The sequence below is a fragment of the Medicago truncatula genome, chromosome 1 (assembly GCF_003473485.1).
Source record: "Medicago truncatula cultivar Jemalong A17 chromosome 1, MtrunA17r5.0-ANR, whole genome shotgun sequence".
In the NCBI taxonomy this organism is placed as follows: Eukaryota; Viridiplantae; Streptophyta; class Magnoliopsida; order Fabales; family Fabaceae; genus Medicago; species Medicago truncatula.
In genome coordinates, this window is record NC_053042.1 from 43,215,455 (window position 1) to 43,233,247 (window position 17,793).

The 17,793-nt window shown below is 32.4% G+C and overlaps 1 protein-coding gene across 1 annotated transcript; it reads right to left on the reverse strand.

Annotated features, from left to right (window-relative positions):
* Positions 1-7,770: 7,770 nt before the first annotated feature.
* LOC11410209 (endoglucanase 17) lies at positions 7,771-10,286 on the reverse strand. The gene is made up of 8 exons (XM_024783688.2): positions 9,942-10,286; positions 9,646-9,852; positions 9,350-9,550; positions 9,169-9,261; positions 8,900-9,061; positions 8,700-8,811; positions 8,444-8,607; positions 7,771-8,367 (listed from the first exon to the last, which is right to left on the reverse strand). Exons 1-8 carry the CDS (start codon positions 10,179-10,181, stop codon positions 8,035-8,037), a joined length of 1,512 nt encoding a protein of 503 aa, XP_024639456.2. The 5' UTR covers positions 10,182-10,286; the 3' UTR covers positions 7,771-8,034.
* Positions 10,287-17,793: the final 7,507 nt, after the last annotated feature.

The window sequence follows — 17,793 nt, forward strand, 5'->3', positions numbered from 1 at the left end:
CAAACATATAATCACAAGTTTTAGAGATTCATAAGACATGAGAAACTAATAGGCTTTGTTCCGAAGTTTGGAGTGAAATAAAAGAGGAAGCAATAATAGTCCCACCCGGGCGAATTATTTTTCTTCGCAAAACTAAAACTTTTCTATTCGGGTAGCCAAAAAATGAATTGGATCAAGATTTCAAAGGGCTTTATCAGATTGTCCTAATCACTTTACTCTTTTTCATAATAAAATTCAAAAAAATTAAATCAATTGCAAGAATTCTTCGACCTTTAAACTATTTACCTAAACAAATCGAGAACTTCCCCCAAATAACCCTTCCCTCCCTTTCTCTCCTAACTCCCAAACAAAACCTATACAAATTCTTAACTCAAGATAAAATTCTAAGTTGTCAATCGCACAACTTAATGAAGCTCAGCGCAATTCTGTGATGCGATGCCTTTTGCAGGAAGACTATCGCAGTGGACTTGCATCCTCGTGCAAGCTACCGGAGAGGGGAAGGGAAATCGTAAAAAGAAAAAAAGGAAGAAAAAATCAGTTGAGTTTCTCACCCTAGCTTCCAACAACGACAAACTCCGTCTACGCTGAGATCAGTGGGACTAAAAAAAGTCGAAGCTATAAGTGTCCCATCTCGCCCGATCGTAATATTTTTCTCCGCAAAACTAAAACTTTCCTAAGTGGGTAGCCAAAAAATGTACAAGATCAATGTTTTCAAAGGGCTTTATAAAATTTTCCAAATCATTTTACTCTTTCTCATAAATAATTCAAAAACGATAGATCAATTATAAGAATGGTTCTCCCTATCAATAAAGCACGAACGCAATAGGGTCCAAGGACGTCGAACACCGACACGTTGACACCGATAAAATTTTGGGATAACAACATAATTCAATGTAACTACATGTGTTGGTGTCGGACATTGACATGTGTCAGACACTGGGACATGCCTTCCATCATGCCTTCCATCAGAAGTGTCGGTGTTGCAGAGCTCCCTATTCCCTTTAAATTTTTTGCCTAAACAAGTTAATAAATTCCCCTTCCCTCCCCCATAAAGCCCTTCCCTCCATTTCTTTCCTAACTCCTAAACAAAACCTATATAAATAAAATTACTGAAGATAAAATTCTAAAGTTGTCAAGTGCCCTGCTTAATGAAGCTCTGCTGCAAGCAATTCTGTGGCATGATGCCTTTATCAAGGCGGATATCGCACCGGAACCGCTTCCTCACAAGAGCTACCGAAGAAGGGAACTAAATAAATAAACGAGTAAAGATCCAATTTAAGCCTTCACAATTTTCTCGCAACCCAATTTAGTCTCTTACAAAGACTACTACCTAAGTTAGTTCTAATGTTTCTATAAGGACGACAAATTAGTCTCCGACCCATTATAACAAAAGAACTAATTTGTCCCCAATTTGAACATGTAAGCGATAATTTAAAGAAAAAATGATTCAATATGAATGATTCAAATAAAAAAATCATGCTACAGGTTTGGAAACACAAGTGTAACTGGAACAACAACACCGGAAGCATGCAAAAGAGTTTAAACATATGATGAAAAATTCATTCATACCTGGTTGGCTTGAATCCACAATTCATTGAAATGTCTTTTGATAAATGTGATTAGTTCATTGAGAATGGACTCGCATGGGTGAAATTGAGTTCTTAACTTACTTTTAAAATCATTGTGCGTATTTTTTTTTGGTTCGGAAAGGGGTCAAGGTTATTTTACTGGATTCGCTTTCCATAACGCACTCAAGGTAACTTTTCAACTTCATTTTGCTCTCTTTCAAATTTTTTCTTTTAACAAAACAGTTTTGGCCCTTAAGTATTAGGAAATTAGGATTTTGGCCCCTAACAAAATAAAATACAATTCAGCCTTCTAAGTATTGTCTCTTTGCAGTTTTGGTCCGAGACCAATTTTGAGCAATTCAATGCTGACGTGGACGCCACGTGTGTAATTTTTTTTATTATTATTTTTAATTATTAAAAAGTAAAAAAAAATATTTTTTTAATTCAAAAAAATATTTAAAAATATAATTACACAAGTGGCGTCCACATCAGCATTGTCTTGGTCAAAATTGGCCTAGGGGCAATACTTAGGAGGTTGGATTGTATTTTATTTTGTTAGGGGTCAAAATCGCAACTTTCTTATACTTAGGGGTCAAAACTGCAATTAAGTCTTCTTTCTTTTATCATTGCTTGCTTGAAAATGATGGAAGTTTAAAACCGAACCTACCAGTTAAAAAACCTTAAATCAAATAAAATTAAACTGAAGACCGCAAAAACTATGTTTAATTTAGATATATTTAACCATTTTTTTTATTCAATTGTTCGGTTTGGTTTAGGGTTTTTTTGTCGGTCAAACCAAATTGAAAACTTATACAACACTCACTTAATTGATTTGTTGATTTAATATCTAGTTCGAACTTTTATAACATGGCCAAAGAAGAAGAAAAAGTTGTCTAATACCTTTGAGGTTGTTAACTAGTGAATTATGGATACTAAATCATAATTGTATCGGCCTGGAGTGCTTAGGTTAAGTTTGTCATTGGTAATCACTTATTAAAGATGAGAAATTGGCTAATATGCATTAAAAATTTCTCATAGAATATGAAACGTTTTTAGTCAAAATTGTTGCTAAATTTTAAAGGGTAATGTTAACTTGTGCTCTTAGGGCACATGTTAAGAAACTCAAAAGAAGAAATATTACACTCGTTCCTTTTTAATTGTCACTTTTTAACATTTTATACAAACCAAAACAATCAATAATTGTTTCTACTTTTGATGCAATAAGTTATATTTTTACTATAATGACCTTATTAATTTAACATCTCATTTCATATATTTCTCTCTCTGCAATAAATAACAAAAGATAATATTGGTAAAACAAGATCTATCTAGATTAGAAACTCAAAGGCGGGGAGATTGTCTCGCTCAGGTCTGCATAGGGGCCCCGATCGAGGGACAACTTTTTAAGTTTGTAATATGTTTGTAATTGTTTCTCTTGTCTTCTTTGCTGACTCTGAGGTCTGTAGCACCCTTGTGGTTATATATGATGTATTTGTCTGGGAACTTTTCTGAATGAAATTTGCATTTATGATATCTATGACATGTTTGTTTTAGTTTGTTCTAGCTTGACTTCGTCGAAATGATTATATTGAACGTATTTCCTTTGTTGTTGGGATGGATACATCGTACTCCATTTATTTAATAATTATGTTCACCATTGTAAAGAAGATTTAGCAGTATTGTTATGCTTTAAAATGAGCTTGTATTTATGAGAAACCTCTTGGGGCAACCTAGTGGATGTCATCGGACTGTCGAGGTTGTCATTATTGGACATCATTATGAACCACATTAGGCCAAAGTTTAGCTTCCCTTCCATACCTCAATTTGAGACTTGTTTCAGGGGTAGACCCTTATTAGCATGACATGGCTCCACTATCTGGCGTCTAGCTGTATAGGTGGGTCGGCTATCTGTGTTCCTCTATTCCCTTTTCGCCTAACCTTTCTCTTGTATGGCAAAGGTTGCTTTATGCTAGAAATTCGTTGTTTCTTATCTTTGTCTGGGTATATTGCACCGATCATGGAATCTTGGTTCCTCCAGTTAGTTAGGGTGTGTGTACTGATTAGAAGTCTCTAATCTTTATGCCCCCCATTCAGCTAGTGGCAATGGTCTAGGATCTTTGGCTTCTTTAGTAGGTTGGGGCACATAGTGCTAGCTAGGGGTGTTTGACTTTCCCATTTTCACTCGAGCATGCGAGACATGTTATTGTTAAGAATTTTTAATTTCTCGGTTTTGTTGGACCATGTACCGTCGGACATGAGTCTTTGATTCTTCTATTTGGGCTCAAGGGCGTGGCATCGGTTGAGAGTTTTTAGGTATCCTTTTATCATACATAAACAACAAAGTGTCTGTTCTTCGGGAGAAAGTGCCCTGTTTAATTAATACGTGTGGTGAAGTATTTATGTCAAGCTAAAGCTAAATTGGGCCGCAAAATATGGAGTCTGATTGTAGACCTTTTCCGAAGATGAAACATTGAAGCTTGTCATTGACCCCTCTCCCATCGACAGACACCATGGTCAATCCCTCGACATATCCTCATAAGGTTTCCTTTTTCTGTCTATGATTGACGACCACGATAGTCTTGGGTTCTCACCTCCTAGTTGTGAAATGTGAGGTAAATTCGTCGCATATCATTTTCTACGAATCAATATAACCGTCTTGAAGGTCTTTAAACCATGTCATGGAAGCACCTTTGAGAGTAAGAACGAAAAATTTTCACTTTACATGTCATTTTGCTTGGTGATAATCCAACACGGTATCTATATGTCCGACATATTTGTTTGGGTCCCCATAATTGTTGTATGACTCCAACTTGGGAGGTTTCTTGAGGAGATTCAAAATGAGGTAGTTGGTAATTTTCTTATTGAAAGGTCTCTCGGTGTTAGCGACGAGTCCTATCCAGAGAGACGTTCATATGCTTCATGCAAGAGTGACGAGGAGAGTATGGTTTCTTTCCATAAATGTGGGTCGGAGAGGAGTTATTACTCCCCCTTCATTTGTACCGTCAAAAGAAGGATCTCTTTGGGGACGACGTGGAGGCACCTTGTCCTCGGGTCTTTGCGCTTATGTCTTTCTAGAAGTGAAATTGTATGTTATGTCCCCTACAACGACAATTTATTGGCTTCTTTGAGTGACATCAATCTATGTTGGTATCTTTGTAGGAATTTTTCCTTTATTACACTAACAATGTAACAAATATAATATAAATTCTTTTTTTTTTCTTCCAATGACACCAATAATATAAATTCTTATGGCAAAATTTGTTTAATCATACAATTGAAATAATAAAAACTTCAACATTTTTTTTGACAAACAATGAAAAATTCAACCTAAAATTCTATATCTCCTTTATTTTATTGTTAGTGATTTAAAAATTATAAAAAAAAAGAATAAAAATAAACGTATTTCTGTAGAAAAATTGACAATAATTATAAACCAAAAATTTGACATTATAAATATTTTCACAAGTCACACAAGTGAAGCATATGTATGTATCCCATGAATAAAATTAAAAATATACATGGCATTCACGTTGGGAGAGTAATTTTATCCAGAAGGTTATTCATGTAAACACGGATTGGGTTTGGAGGAATGTCTTTGGGTCCAATGGAGGCTTTGGACATAACTTAGGGCAAGTACCTTCCCTGTCAACAAGGGGTTGTTGTCCCACATCTGACATCTCTTACATTTATATCAGTTCTTTTGGTTCTTTTTCACATGTCTCTGTACAATACTATACTCTCTCTCCATCACCCTATTTTTCAACGGTCAAATATATGGTTTCTTTTTTCATGCAGAGCTGGTACTGGCTAGTGGTTACATAAACATAATGCTAGTATCTTTTCTTACGAAAATACTGGCTACATAACTAAAAAGAGAAACTCTTATCTTATACGTCTTTTATTTACATTTAAGATTGGAGATAAAATGGATAGTGAGAAAAAGACGTGAGAGATACATAATACCATATTGTTAAAAAACAAAAAAAAAAATCCATAATATTACAATTAACTAGGTATTTTTATATTGTTTTTTACAATAGGTTAATTTTTTTTCAAGTAAGGTTATTTTTCATGATTGAGTAAAAATCATAAGAGTTTTGATATATTGACATCATTTTTGTTAAATCTTTTTCAACAATTTAAAAATATTAGTTGTCAAAATAGCCGTATGACATACTGTAGTCTGTAGTGTTTTAAAAAAAAATTCTTTTGTTTTTACGAAAATACCCACGTATACATAGGATTGTCGAAATAATTATTGTGAAATATATGTTCAAAAGAATGATATTTGTACACTTTTTTTTGAACAAGTCAAAATGAGATATATTAACAAACAGTCCTACTCCCTAGCACATGTGCCTTAAGAAGCAGAACAAAATTACAACATCCGATCCTTAAAAAACAAAAAGTGGTAAACAACGGTCAGCCAATACCCAAACAAATAAGGGATTACTGCCACCACATATGGTAACCAAAGGGAAAGCAAACATTTTTAGCTTTCAACCATTCAAGTGTAGTGATTTTTACCTTTTCCATCAGTTGCATAACTGATTTAACGTTGTTTGAAAACAACTGATGGTTCCTTTCATTCCACAAAATCCAAATGCAACAAAGTCAAATCATATGAGGAATGAACGACGAGAACTATGCCCTCCTGAAGAATATATGAATTGATGAAAATGATCCATAACATGTTGAGGATCCACTGAATACACACCTAACCAAGACTTCACTAGTTGCCAAAGTGAACCAAAAGTAGGACAATATACACTTTTTAGTTTTAAACATTCATCAAACCCGTCATTTTTTTTTAACTTTCTCTACTTATTTTATAACAAATTTATCACATCATTCTCTTTATCTCTATTTCTCTTATAGTGTATACATCTTAAAGATGTCGACCAATGTGAATTTGTTTTGCCCCATGGAAAACAATAAATTATACATTATTTTTATCAATTGATTAAAATTTACATAAATTACACCAAATTTATATGGAATCTATGTAATTTGGTGTGACTCAGCTGAATTTTAACCTATCAAAGAGAGTAGATTTTATTTGACACATAATTTGGTGCTATTAGTATTCCTCCTATGCATGTAAAGACATTGTAGAATCAGTCATTTTGGTTTTAAGAGATGACAATGAGATGTGAATTTGCTTATATATGAACTTGCCAATTGCCATATCGCCAATTAACGTCATTGTCATCTTCTAAGTCCTAACGATACAAATTTGCGCGTAATTCTAATTCAAAAACTGCTTTGTTTATTGGCAAGTTTTATAAGACAAAATTATGGCAATGGACCCGTATGATTTCAAGAGACACTTTCCCGACTTATTACCGTAATGGTTGAAAGTATTGACTAGTGATCTTGGAATATTGGTTAAAAAAAAAGAAAAAAAAAGCTTTATATTAAAAACAACATTTTCTACACTTTAAAATATGGAAAATGTTAACAAATGCATAAAATGTATATTCATTAACAAAACCCTTTAAAATACGTGTTTCCTCAACTATTTTACGTGTTTCCTCAACTATTGCCTCGAAATCATCGGTTAATATTTTCATTCAGACCATTGTTTAATTAAGGGTTATGTTAACTTGTTCCCTAAGGGCACAAATTAAGGAACTTAAAATAGAATTAAATAATAAATTTTTTTGTTGAAAAAATATCTTTTGAAACTTTCAAGAAATTGAATGCTCAATTTTCAAGAAAAAACTTCAACTTTTGATTCCTTAACTTATGCCTTAAAAGCACACGTTAATATTTCTCTTTAATTAAATAAGAGGACATTAATGAAACCCCTCAAGAGGAGTAATATAAGATCTTCATTCTAAGAAAAGGATCGAAAGAGTTGGATTGATGAGGGTTAAAGGATGCGGCCATGGGCTCACTATGATGAACAGACAATATTTCCCCATATCCATCCAACCACTTGCATTTCAACTAGTTTTCCATGTTCTAGGAGAATCTTCTGTCATTCGGCGCTGGAGAAAACTTCTCCGGAATTTCTTCGGCTAACAAAATTTGGTCAAAGATAGTGTATTGTTACAATGGATAATATCCAAGTTCCTAGGAAAAGTTACTTGTAAAACCTTTTTTTAATTCAACCATGCCTTTATCTCAAACTTTATTTTATCCTTTTGGTCTCACCAATGTCTTGAACGTAGATAGCAACACAAATAACAAGCAAAACTAAATTAAACACTTTTGCATTGAACTTTTAACTTCTCGATAATTTTAACATCACTTGATAATTTCCCCAATCATACATAGTTTAACATTTAACATAAATATAGAAGCATTGCCACAATGAAAACTACTCAATGTGACAAGTTTTTAAAAGCTTCTAAGAAATGTAGTAACCAATTAAAAGTACTAGTACTAACCAAATTAGAGAAAATATAAAAACTAAAACATCATAATCAGATTCATCCAAACAAGTTGGAGATGCTGGTTTCTAAAGTTGACCAAATGAGTGTGCAAGATAAGCAAGTGTCCCTACAAGTGGTGCATTAACATAAGTTGCTGGCTCTGATTGCTCATAATCTGACCGTTTATCTGGAAACCTATCATGCTGATCTGGTCCTCCGACAACAGCACCCACTAGAATGTTGGGATTAGGAGATTGTGAACTCATCACACTGAAACCTGCTGAACACTGGATCTTTCCTGGGTGTACAGCCATTGAAGGAAGAGATGATCCTCTGTGGTGTATCCTTTGTGGATACCTTGGTCCATACCCCACCATGTATGACATCTTCAATGGGTTGTCCCCTAGCAAATAATCCACCTAACAAAAAATACCAACAAAAGTTAATCAAAATGATATACTTAAATCAAATAAATTTCATTAGGTATTTTTGTACCTGTTTCTTGGCTAAGGTTCTGAGTCTCTTTGGTGTTACTATGGTACCACCACAACGCACAACAGAATGTGATTTGGTCAAGTATTTGGCATAAGCTACCAGTAAGAAGCTAGTGGATGTGACATACTGCATGTTACTATCACTCATCTTGAACAAAAGCCCACCTGTAAAGTTTCACAAGCTCAAAAACAGTTACATCTTGGACCACATGAAACCAATAGAGTTAATACTGAAAGAGAAGAAAGAGGGACCTTACCAGGGGTATATTGTGCAGAAGAGGATCCAGCTCCAGGAATTAAAGAGCAAACAAAATTGTCTGAATGACCCTTGTAGTCATGGAGGGATCTTACCCTTTGAACTAGAAATTCCTAAAATCACAAAAAAAAAAAAAAAAAACATGTTAGTTTTAAAACATTATTGATAATTTGTTTGATACTATGTTGTGAAATTTAGGACCTTTGAAAGAAGTATCCTTGCTCCAACATGTTTGTTATCCCAACCAAATGTGTTGTCAAACTCTGCTGCTCCTAGGATTTGACCATTAACTTGAATGTAATTTAGGTACATTGGATTCTTTGTGGCTTTGTGTAACCAAGCAGCACCCCACAACAACTCATCCTAACAAGTCATTACAAACCCATCAGTCAAAAGTACTATAATTTTGAGTATGACTCAAAAATAAAAATAAATAAAAATTGGCACAATGGAAAAAACCAAAACTTTACCTGATAACCAGAGTAATCACAGTAAAAGGGACACACAAAGGGTTTTAAGACATTGCTGTAAGGTCCTCTGTGTTGATCAGCAAACTGAAAAACCTAAACCCCAAAAACAAACAATCTCAGATTTATGCAAAAAAAAAAAAAAAAAACATTTTTTATTTTTTTCATCATGAATCAAGCTTACCCTAATAGCCCTTCTCACTAAAATTTTGGAGTATGTTGGATCAGTTCTTCTGAAAACAAGAGAAGCAGCTGCTAATGCTGCAGCAGTTTCTGCAGCAACTTCAGAACCAGGTGCGTTTGCATCAATCTTAAAAACACTTCTTGGTGTGTCCATGTCTTCTGGTCTCTCCCAACAAGCATGGTCCTTTTTAGCATCACCAACCTGCAAAATGAAAAACCCAACAAATCAACCTCATTTTCACTGTGTTTTCTCCTTAACAAAACCTCAAAACCATGAACAAAAGAAGAAAAACTAACCTGAACATAAATGGTGTTTGGATGTGCAGTAGCTTTAAGAAGATAATCAGTAGCCCAACGAATAGCTTCTCTAGCATTAGGCAACTCACCTTTCATCAACCCACCAAACTCAATAACACTCCATGAAAGCATAGTGGTAGTAAAAGCCATAGGAAAACCAAACTTGACATTGTCACCAGCATCATAATACCCTCCAACCAAATCAACCTACATTGTACATTTAAGCCAAAAATAAGCAACAAAAACTATAGAAATATATAATAATGTGAGATTTATGATATGATTTGTTTACATACATGCATTGCTGAGCCATCAGAGAGACCAGAGTCTTTTCTCCAAGACATTCTCTGGTTAGAAGGGAGCTTCCCTGATCTTTGGCCTTCAAAGAAGAGAATGGATTTGGTGAGAGCATCTCTGTAGTTGTGAGTGGCGAAGTGAGGGTGGTGGCGATGGAGTGGGAAGGCATGGGTATGGAGAAGAAAAGAAGAGAAGAGAGAAAGAAGGAAGAGGAAGGAGAAGGAAAGGGAAAGGGTCATTTTGAAGAGTGTGAAAGGGAAAATGAAGAAAACCAACTAACCAAAGAGCAAAGTGGTACCTGCAATGCAAGACAGAGTGTGCTCTGTTTAATGCTTGGAACGAACTCTGCTATATATAAAAGAAAAAGCTGCCTTTGTGATGTCCTGCTTTGTTATAAGACAACAATAATTATGTCCACATCCTATTAGTCCTACTACTACAGTAAGCAGGCTCATGGCTTTGGCTTTGGGAAAATTAATCTAGTTAACCGTGCAAAAGCTAAACAAAATTAACGGGTTTATGATAGTTTTGGGACATTTGTTAAGGGAAAAAAGTGTTTCAAGACATATGTTAAAAGAACTACACTTCTCATCACTCACTATTATAAGCAAAAATTAACATTTTAAATTGATTCATTAAATGATGTATATATATAGTCTTTATTATAGACCACATACATCATCTAAAATGTTGATTTTTGCTTATAATAATAACCGGATGGTATAGATGCTAATGAGTGTTTTACGATACTACTTTCTCTGTCTATAATAACCGAGTCATTTATAAAAAAAATATTGTAAAAAAAAAAAAGACTTATTTCACTTTTCAATACAAAATAATTATTTTTTTTCAATTATAAATCTAATTAATACTACTTTCATAATTCTCAATTCAACATGTTTTACTTTGCATTTATAATAAAAAAAAACAATGCACCAATACTTGACAAGACACTCAAAATTATTTTTCTCTCTCTTTCATTTATACACTTTTTTCTTAATATGCGTGAAATGAACAAAAGACTCGGTGTCTTGGGACGGAGAGAGTATTATTTAAGAAATTTTAATTAGAAAGATGTTTATTCAAAAAGTTAAATAGTTCAATTTTCAATGCATTGAAATCATAAATTTATATATCTATTTAAGGATGTTAAAGAGTACATTTATGACCATTGTTAACATTTCCCTTAATAGTTTAGGGTCTTGCTAATCAGTACCTTTAGAGCAATGGTTAAAGAAACTAAAAGTAGTAGTTTTGCATTGAAAATTACCATTTTTTTTAGAGAGAAACTTTGTGACTTTTAGAAAGTTGAATTCAACACTTTTCAGTTTCCACCGTTTTTCAACAAATTATTTCTATTTATGTTCTCTTAACCAATGTCCCAAGGACACTGTTTAACATTTTTCAATAATTTATAGTAAAAGTTGTGTTTTAAAAGCCTTGAATTTAATTTTTTGTGAGACAAAATTTTGTTTTTTTTAAACGTAAAATGGTTAAATTTTGATCTTATTTTTTTTGTCAAGTGACTTGGTAACTAAAATTCACCTTTTAAAATGAATATTTGCGATGTCTGAGGTTCGAAATCTGACCCTTACACATAACAATTTATTATTTTGAATTCTTTAACATGTGTCTTTCATAACATGTGAAAATATTTGGGACCTAATAAATAAAAAATTGATAGTGTAATAAGTTTAACATGTGTCTTTCACAAGATGTAAAAATATTTGCGACCTAATAAATAAAAAAGTTGATGGTGTAATTAATATGAATAATTTGTGTATCACTCTTACTAAACTACATTGTTCTATTCCACCTTTATGTTACACTGTGGTGTGAGGTACTCTGCTTTGGATGTAAGCCTTTCACGATTTTATCCTTTTGTTGGGTTGAGAAGTGTGAATGTCGTACATAAATATCCTTATCCCAAATTACAAAGCAATGTGGGATTTTAAGGTGTATCGAAGCAGTTACCCCCTATCGATGCTAATGGGGAGATACTTCATGGGTTTGCTCCCAGTGAAAGTCGACAATGTTCCGTTTCACCCTCAAGTAAGTCACACCGTGTTCATAGGTATTGTTCATTTTGGGTGGAAACTCTTCACGATTTTGTTCTATATAAAAGGTGTCTTGTTGGGTTCAGGAGTGTTAGTGCCGTATATAAGCCACTTTTAATCTCGATTCCTAAACAACGTGGGGCTTTGCGGTATATGAACATACACTTTATGTATAATGTGTACGACGACAACCAAGCCTTATCCCACTAACCATGTCTCTGTTTCTCTTTTCAACTCATTTATCTCTAGATCTTTCTTATTAGTTTCTCTTATACTCCATCCGTTTCAAATTATAAGCAAAATTTACTTTTTAGGTTCGTTCAATTAATGATGTATGTGGTCCATATTATGGACAAGTAAAATTTGCTTATAATTAAAAACTGAGGGAGTAGTTTTCTAGATCTAGCCCTACCTCTGGTGATTTGACTCCCCTCCATATGATCTATTCTCCTAACTACATAATCTACATGTCTTCTCTCTACATGTCCAAGCACCTAAGTCTAGTTTCTACTATCTTTTCTACTATATGTGTTACTCCAACTCTCTTCTAATATTGTCATTTCTAATTCTATCTCATATAATCCTACCACACATCTAACACAACATTCTCATTTCAGCTACGCTTACTTAAAGTTCGTGTTGTTTCTTCACCGTTCAACACTTTATCTCATACAACATCATCGGTCTTATCTTCTAATATAATGTATACAATTCTGATCTTTATATTCTAATATAAATTGGTAGCATCAGTAAAAAAAAATTAAAAAAAGAATAACAAATATATCCAGTAGTTTACTATTTGTCTTATGCTTATGTTTAGGGACACAATTTTTCCTTCGGAAAGAGTTTTATAGTTAACAAAGGGAGTATGTTTAGCTTTAGATAGATATGAACCTCACCTAGACACTGTACACCTTAATACACATTATCACGCTCCACACTTTCATTCTTATCACTTATTCCTTCATCGACAATGTTCAGCTAGGCCTTACAAACACATGTTCTTAATCAAAGATCTTTGTAAGAACAATCCTGGTATTAAAACCTTGTACTACAAGTTTCACTTATCTTTAACCGAATGACACATTATAATTTCAAAAATGTATTTAACTATCCACAACATTTAAAGACTATTTTAACTTCTTTTTTTTTTTCCTTCCCAATTTTGAGATTGATTTACTCGGTTATAATCCGTCCAACCAAACTTTTGTTGAATGGGCATATGAAGAAGGCCCATACACACTGATGGAACATCATCCATGGATGTATAGGGAAAGCAACTTCAGCATTTAGTTCGGGTTGCATGTTAGCCAAACCCTACATATCCTCCCATTAGGGTGCTATTACATTATTACAGTATGTATTTCAAGCGCATTTCTCGTTCTTATGTTGTTTTCAATACCTTTCAATTTCAATTAAATGAAGGAAAATGTCCCGGTTGAATGGATCATATTTCTGTTAAAAAAGGGTAGTATCGTAACTTATGGAATTTGCGATTATTTTCCCCTATGTATAAAGTGGTAAAGGCAAGTTGTGAGCTTGAAACAGATTGTAAGTTGATTGTGGATGCCAAGGGATGCACTTCGGCTCTAAGTGATTTTGGAGTGAAAATAATTAATTTTGATAAAGTTGGTATTGAATTTCAACATAAATTGATTTATATTTATGAGAAGACGAAATCAATCGTATAGAGTTTCGTGTTGTTATTATATGGTAGCAACATTTTTTTTTTGTTTTTTGTAATATAGAACGGTATTTGGATCAAGACTTCAATTTATGATAAAATTATGAGTTGTGCTCAATTTTTGAATCATGCTCACACCAGTTGCCATTTTTTTCTTTCTTTCTGACTTTACATAGATGTGTCTCCCATAATCTTTTCTTTTCTTTATAAAAAAAAAAACAAATCTAAATTTACTTTTATAGTAAAGAAAGAGAAATATAAAGTTTATTTTATTTACAAAATGTGGATTTTGTTTATCTTGTGCCTTTGACTTAGATATTGACTGCACAAACTTCTAATGTAATAGTACCTATAATTAAAAGTACGTATTTTCTCTTGTATTTTGACTTGTAAGTATAACTTGTAAGCTAAAGCGTGGGTTCAATTTATAATTTCTCCCTTTCGAGCATTTAGTATGTGACTTTTGTCGTTAGACTCTTTTAAAAAGATAAAATAATTAAAAGCATTTTCAGCCAAATAAAAATATAATGCCCCTCAAAAACATATAATTAAAAGCATTGTGTTAGCATAAAGACTTGATCAGCAACATGTGGAGAAGAATAACTTTACACCATGATTTTCTTATAAATGATTGGAGTGATATGTGTATGGCATATGCCATTATTTATAGTCGGACTGTTCAACTATATATATATATATATATATATATATATATATATATATATATATATATGGATATGGATTTGCTAGAACACACCCACTAGTTTTTATGTGGAGTGTTTTAGCAAGATATAATTAAAAAGTTAATAAATACACTTTAAGGTGTATGTTGCTATAACACACCTTCTAAAAAAATAAGTGGGTGTGTTCTAGCAAATCCTATAGGCATTTGCTAGAATACACCAACTTATTTTTTAGAAGGAGTATTTTAGCAAGTGAATAACTAAAAAGTGGTTAAATACACCTTAAGGTGTAGCTTTGCTAAAGTACTTCCACATAAAAACTAGTGGGTGTATTCTGGCAAATCCTATAGGAAAATAAAGAAAAAATTTGTATATAAAAGCAGAAAAATTAGCTGAGAAACTAAACTTAATATTTTTTTTTTTGGTTTTCTATTTGTTTATTAGACTTGCAACAAGATAAAATACCAAATGTGTTATCCCCTTAGTCTGGAAACGAATTGACGGATTTGACAAAGTGGTACACCGCCATGTGCTCCTGTTGTCCTTCCACATGCAATATTAGGCATTTCATGCTCATTGTCATCGTATCTCTTTTTCTTTGCAGCAAAAGATGGAAGACACATGTTACTACAACTACAAGTCGGATTTTATCATATAACTCAATGAAAAAGCTGACAGCATCTCTAAAAACTTAAATTCATATATGACTTGAGATGAACTATTATATGTTGACTATTTGGATCTATATGATTGCCTCCTCCTCTTGATCCATGGATAAGGTAATTATAGTTAGTTTAATAAATTTTTTTTAGAATTAATCCTACGAGTTTAGCTCGGTTGATATAGACTTTGTATAATATATGTAGGAGTTGGTGGTTCGAACTTCAAACATTTAACTTATTCATCAAAAAAGGTGGATTTATAGCCACTAAATAACTTAAAAAAAAATAAAATCTTTAGAAATAGCTTAGATGACGGCATGATGATTTGCAAATTGGATCTATGTGATCAACTTTATACGATGCATTTTTTTTTATAATACACCATAAATTAAATCATGTACAATTAAGATTTAATTGATAACATTTTTCATTTAAGAAGTATGATGCCCATCTCTAAATTTAGGCTTTCAACACATAATTGGACATCATTTGTAAAAAAAAAAAAAAAACACATAATCGGACACCAGCATGCCTCAGATCTCTAATATTATAGAAACTAAAGATGAAAATTAACATATTCATAAGATTAAAAAATAAGCAAAATTATGTTCAAATCATTACATATAAAAAAACATGATTTAAAGGTTATTGAATGTTTTGTTTACAAAAAAACATTAAACTAATTTGCACACATAACAAAAATAAAATTGATAGTTGAAATAATGGAGCTGAGGCGTAAACTTCCTTTTACTACCTCCGTCATTAAATATAGGATCTTTTTGCAAAAATAACGCAGATTAAGAAAGTTGGTTGTAGTATTAAATTTGTATATAATTACTATTGTTTTTACAATTTTATCCTTAAGAGAGAGAGTTAATTTATGTTTTCAACATAATATTTATTGTTGATTGAATATAGGATCTTTTTGCAAAAATAACGCAGATTAAGAAAGTTGGTTGTAGTATTAAATTTGTATATAATTACTATTGTTTTTACAATTTTATCCTTAAGAGAGAGAGTTAATTTATGTTTTCAACATAATATTTATTGTTGATTGAAGAAAATGATGCAAAATAAATAAGGGTATGTTGGTAATGAAATAATTTATGTACTTGGAAATACCAAAGGGGTCTTATAAAAAGGAACAATTTTTTTTTCTCAAAATGGTCTTATAATTAGGGACAAAGGTAGTATAAAAGAGACATGCTTAGGTGGAAATTACTAATGGTGAGTCTCTAAGAGATAAGATCATCTTCATTTATGTCCTCTTTCATTTATTTCATTTGGAGAAATAAAAAGAAAAAAAAAATTAATGATAGCGAGACCCACTCAATGGTAGGACCCGCAACCTTTTTATGTGTGCATCTTTTTCTAAATGACATTCTCTATTTATTTTTATAAATGGAGAAGATCTTAACTCATTCAAGAGATAGTGTTTAGGTGCAAAATACAAAGTCAAGATCTTCTCCATTTTGTATCCTCTCCATTTCTCCATTTGGAGAGATATAGACTCAAATTTTCTTAGAAAAAGTAAAAAATAATTAATGATAGTGGGACCCAATTAGTGGTAGGACCCACTATCTATTTTATGTGTCTATCTCTCTCCAAATTGTGTACTTCCATTTATTTTATCAAATGGAGATGATACTAACCCCAAAATACATGGGTGACTTTAAGATTTGACGACTTTGATGTATTTTAGATAAAAGAAAATTATTGATTAGAAGAGACATATAAACAAGATCATCAAAATCACCAAACACAAAGTCATTGAAGTATAACCCTGTTTTAATTGACAGTGTGAATAAGATTTACCCAATTAATTTGTGCTTGACCATGTCAAATCACACAACTCACATTACCTTGAATACCTTCACATATTCAACCTCTCTTTTTCACAAAGAAGAAATAAAAGAAAGAAACCGAGAATGAAGAGAGAAAAGAAGAGAGAAGAACTTGAAGAGAGGTAAAAGAAGGGGAAATCTTCATTACTCTTCTCCATTCACAATTTTAGGTGGGTTTTGGGTGAAATTATGTTCTCCTATTTCCATAAAGTGATTATGTTTTAAGAAATTACATAATAAAAATAAATGGGTTATGTTGCATGCATTGAAATTGTTTTGCTCTTGTGTAGAAATTCATGAGTGCCATGTTAAATTTCCAAATTACATTCTCCTTGGTTCCAAAATTTGTCATTTTGAACTATTTTATGATGTCCAATGTTGTGCTACATTCTCCTTGGTTCCAAGTTACTTTGAATCCATAATATCATCATAATAACTTATTCACAATTTTGTTTTATGTGGTTGAATTAGATCCAACCACAATTTTTAAGAGTTTTTAATTTTGAGAACTCAATGAGATATTTCATATTTGTTGAATTTTTTTACGGGTAATAAGCCAAGTGACTAATGGAATTAGATGAACTTAGAATCAGGCTGTTAAACTTTTTTTTTTCTTTTTTATTTATTTATTTATTTATTTGTAATTAAAGACTTAGAGTTAGAGTTGCAAATCTTATGAGCATCGAAGCCCGTTCCATATCATCCTTAAGAGTTGTACCTTTTTATCTCTAATTACTTTGTCATGACTTTCAGTCAAGACATATAAGTGAGAGTGACCACCTCTAAAGTATCATTATGAATACTATTATATCTCTATTCTAGATAAAATTTATAAAAATAAAATTCCAACATTTAAATATTTAATCTTTTTCCAATTCGAGTTAAAAAAAAGGCTTAATTGCACTTTTGGACCCCTATCTT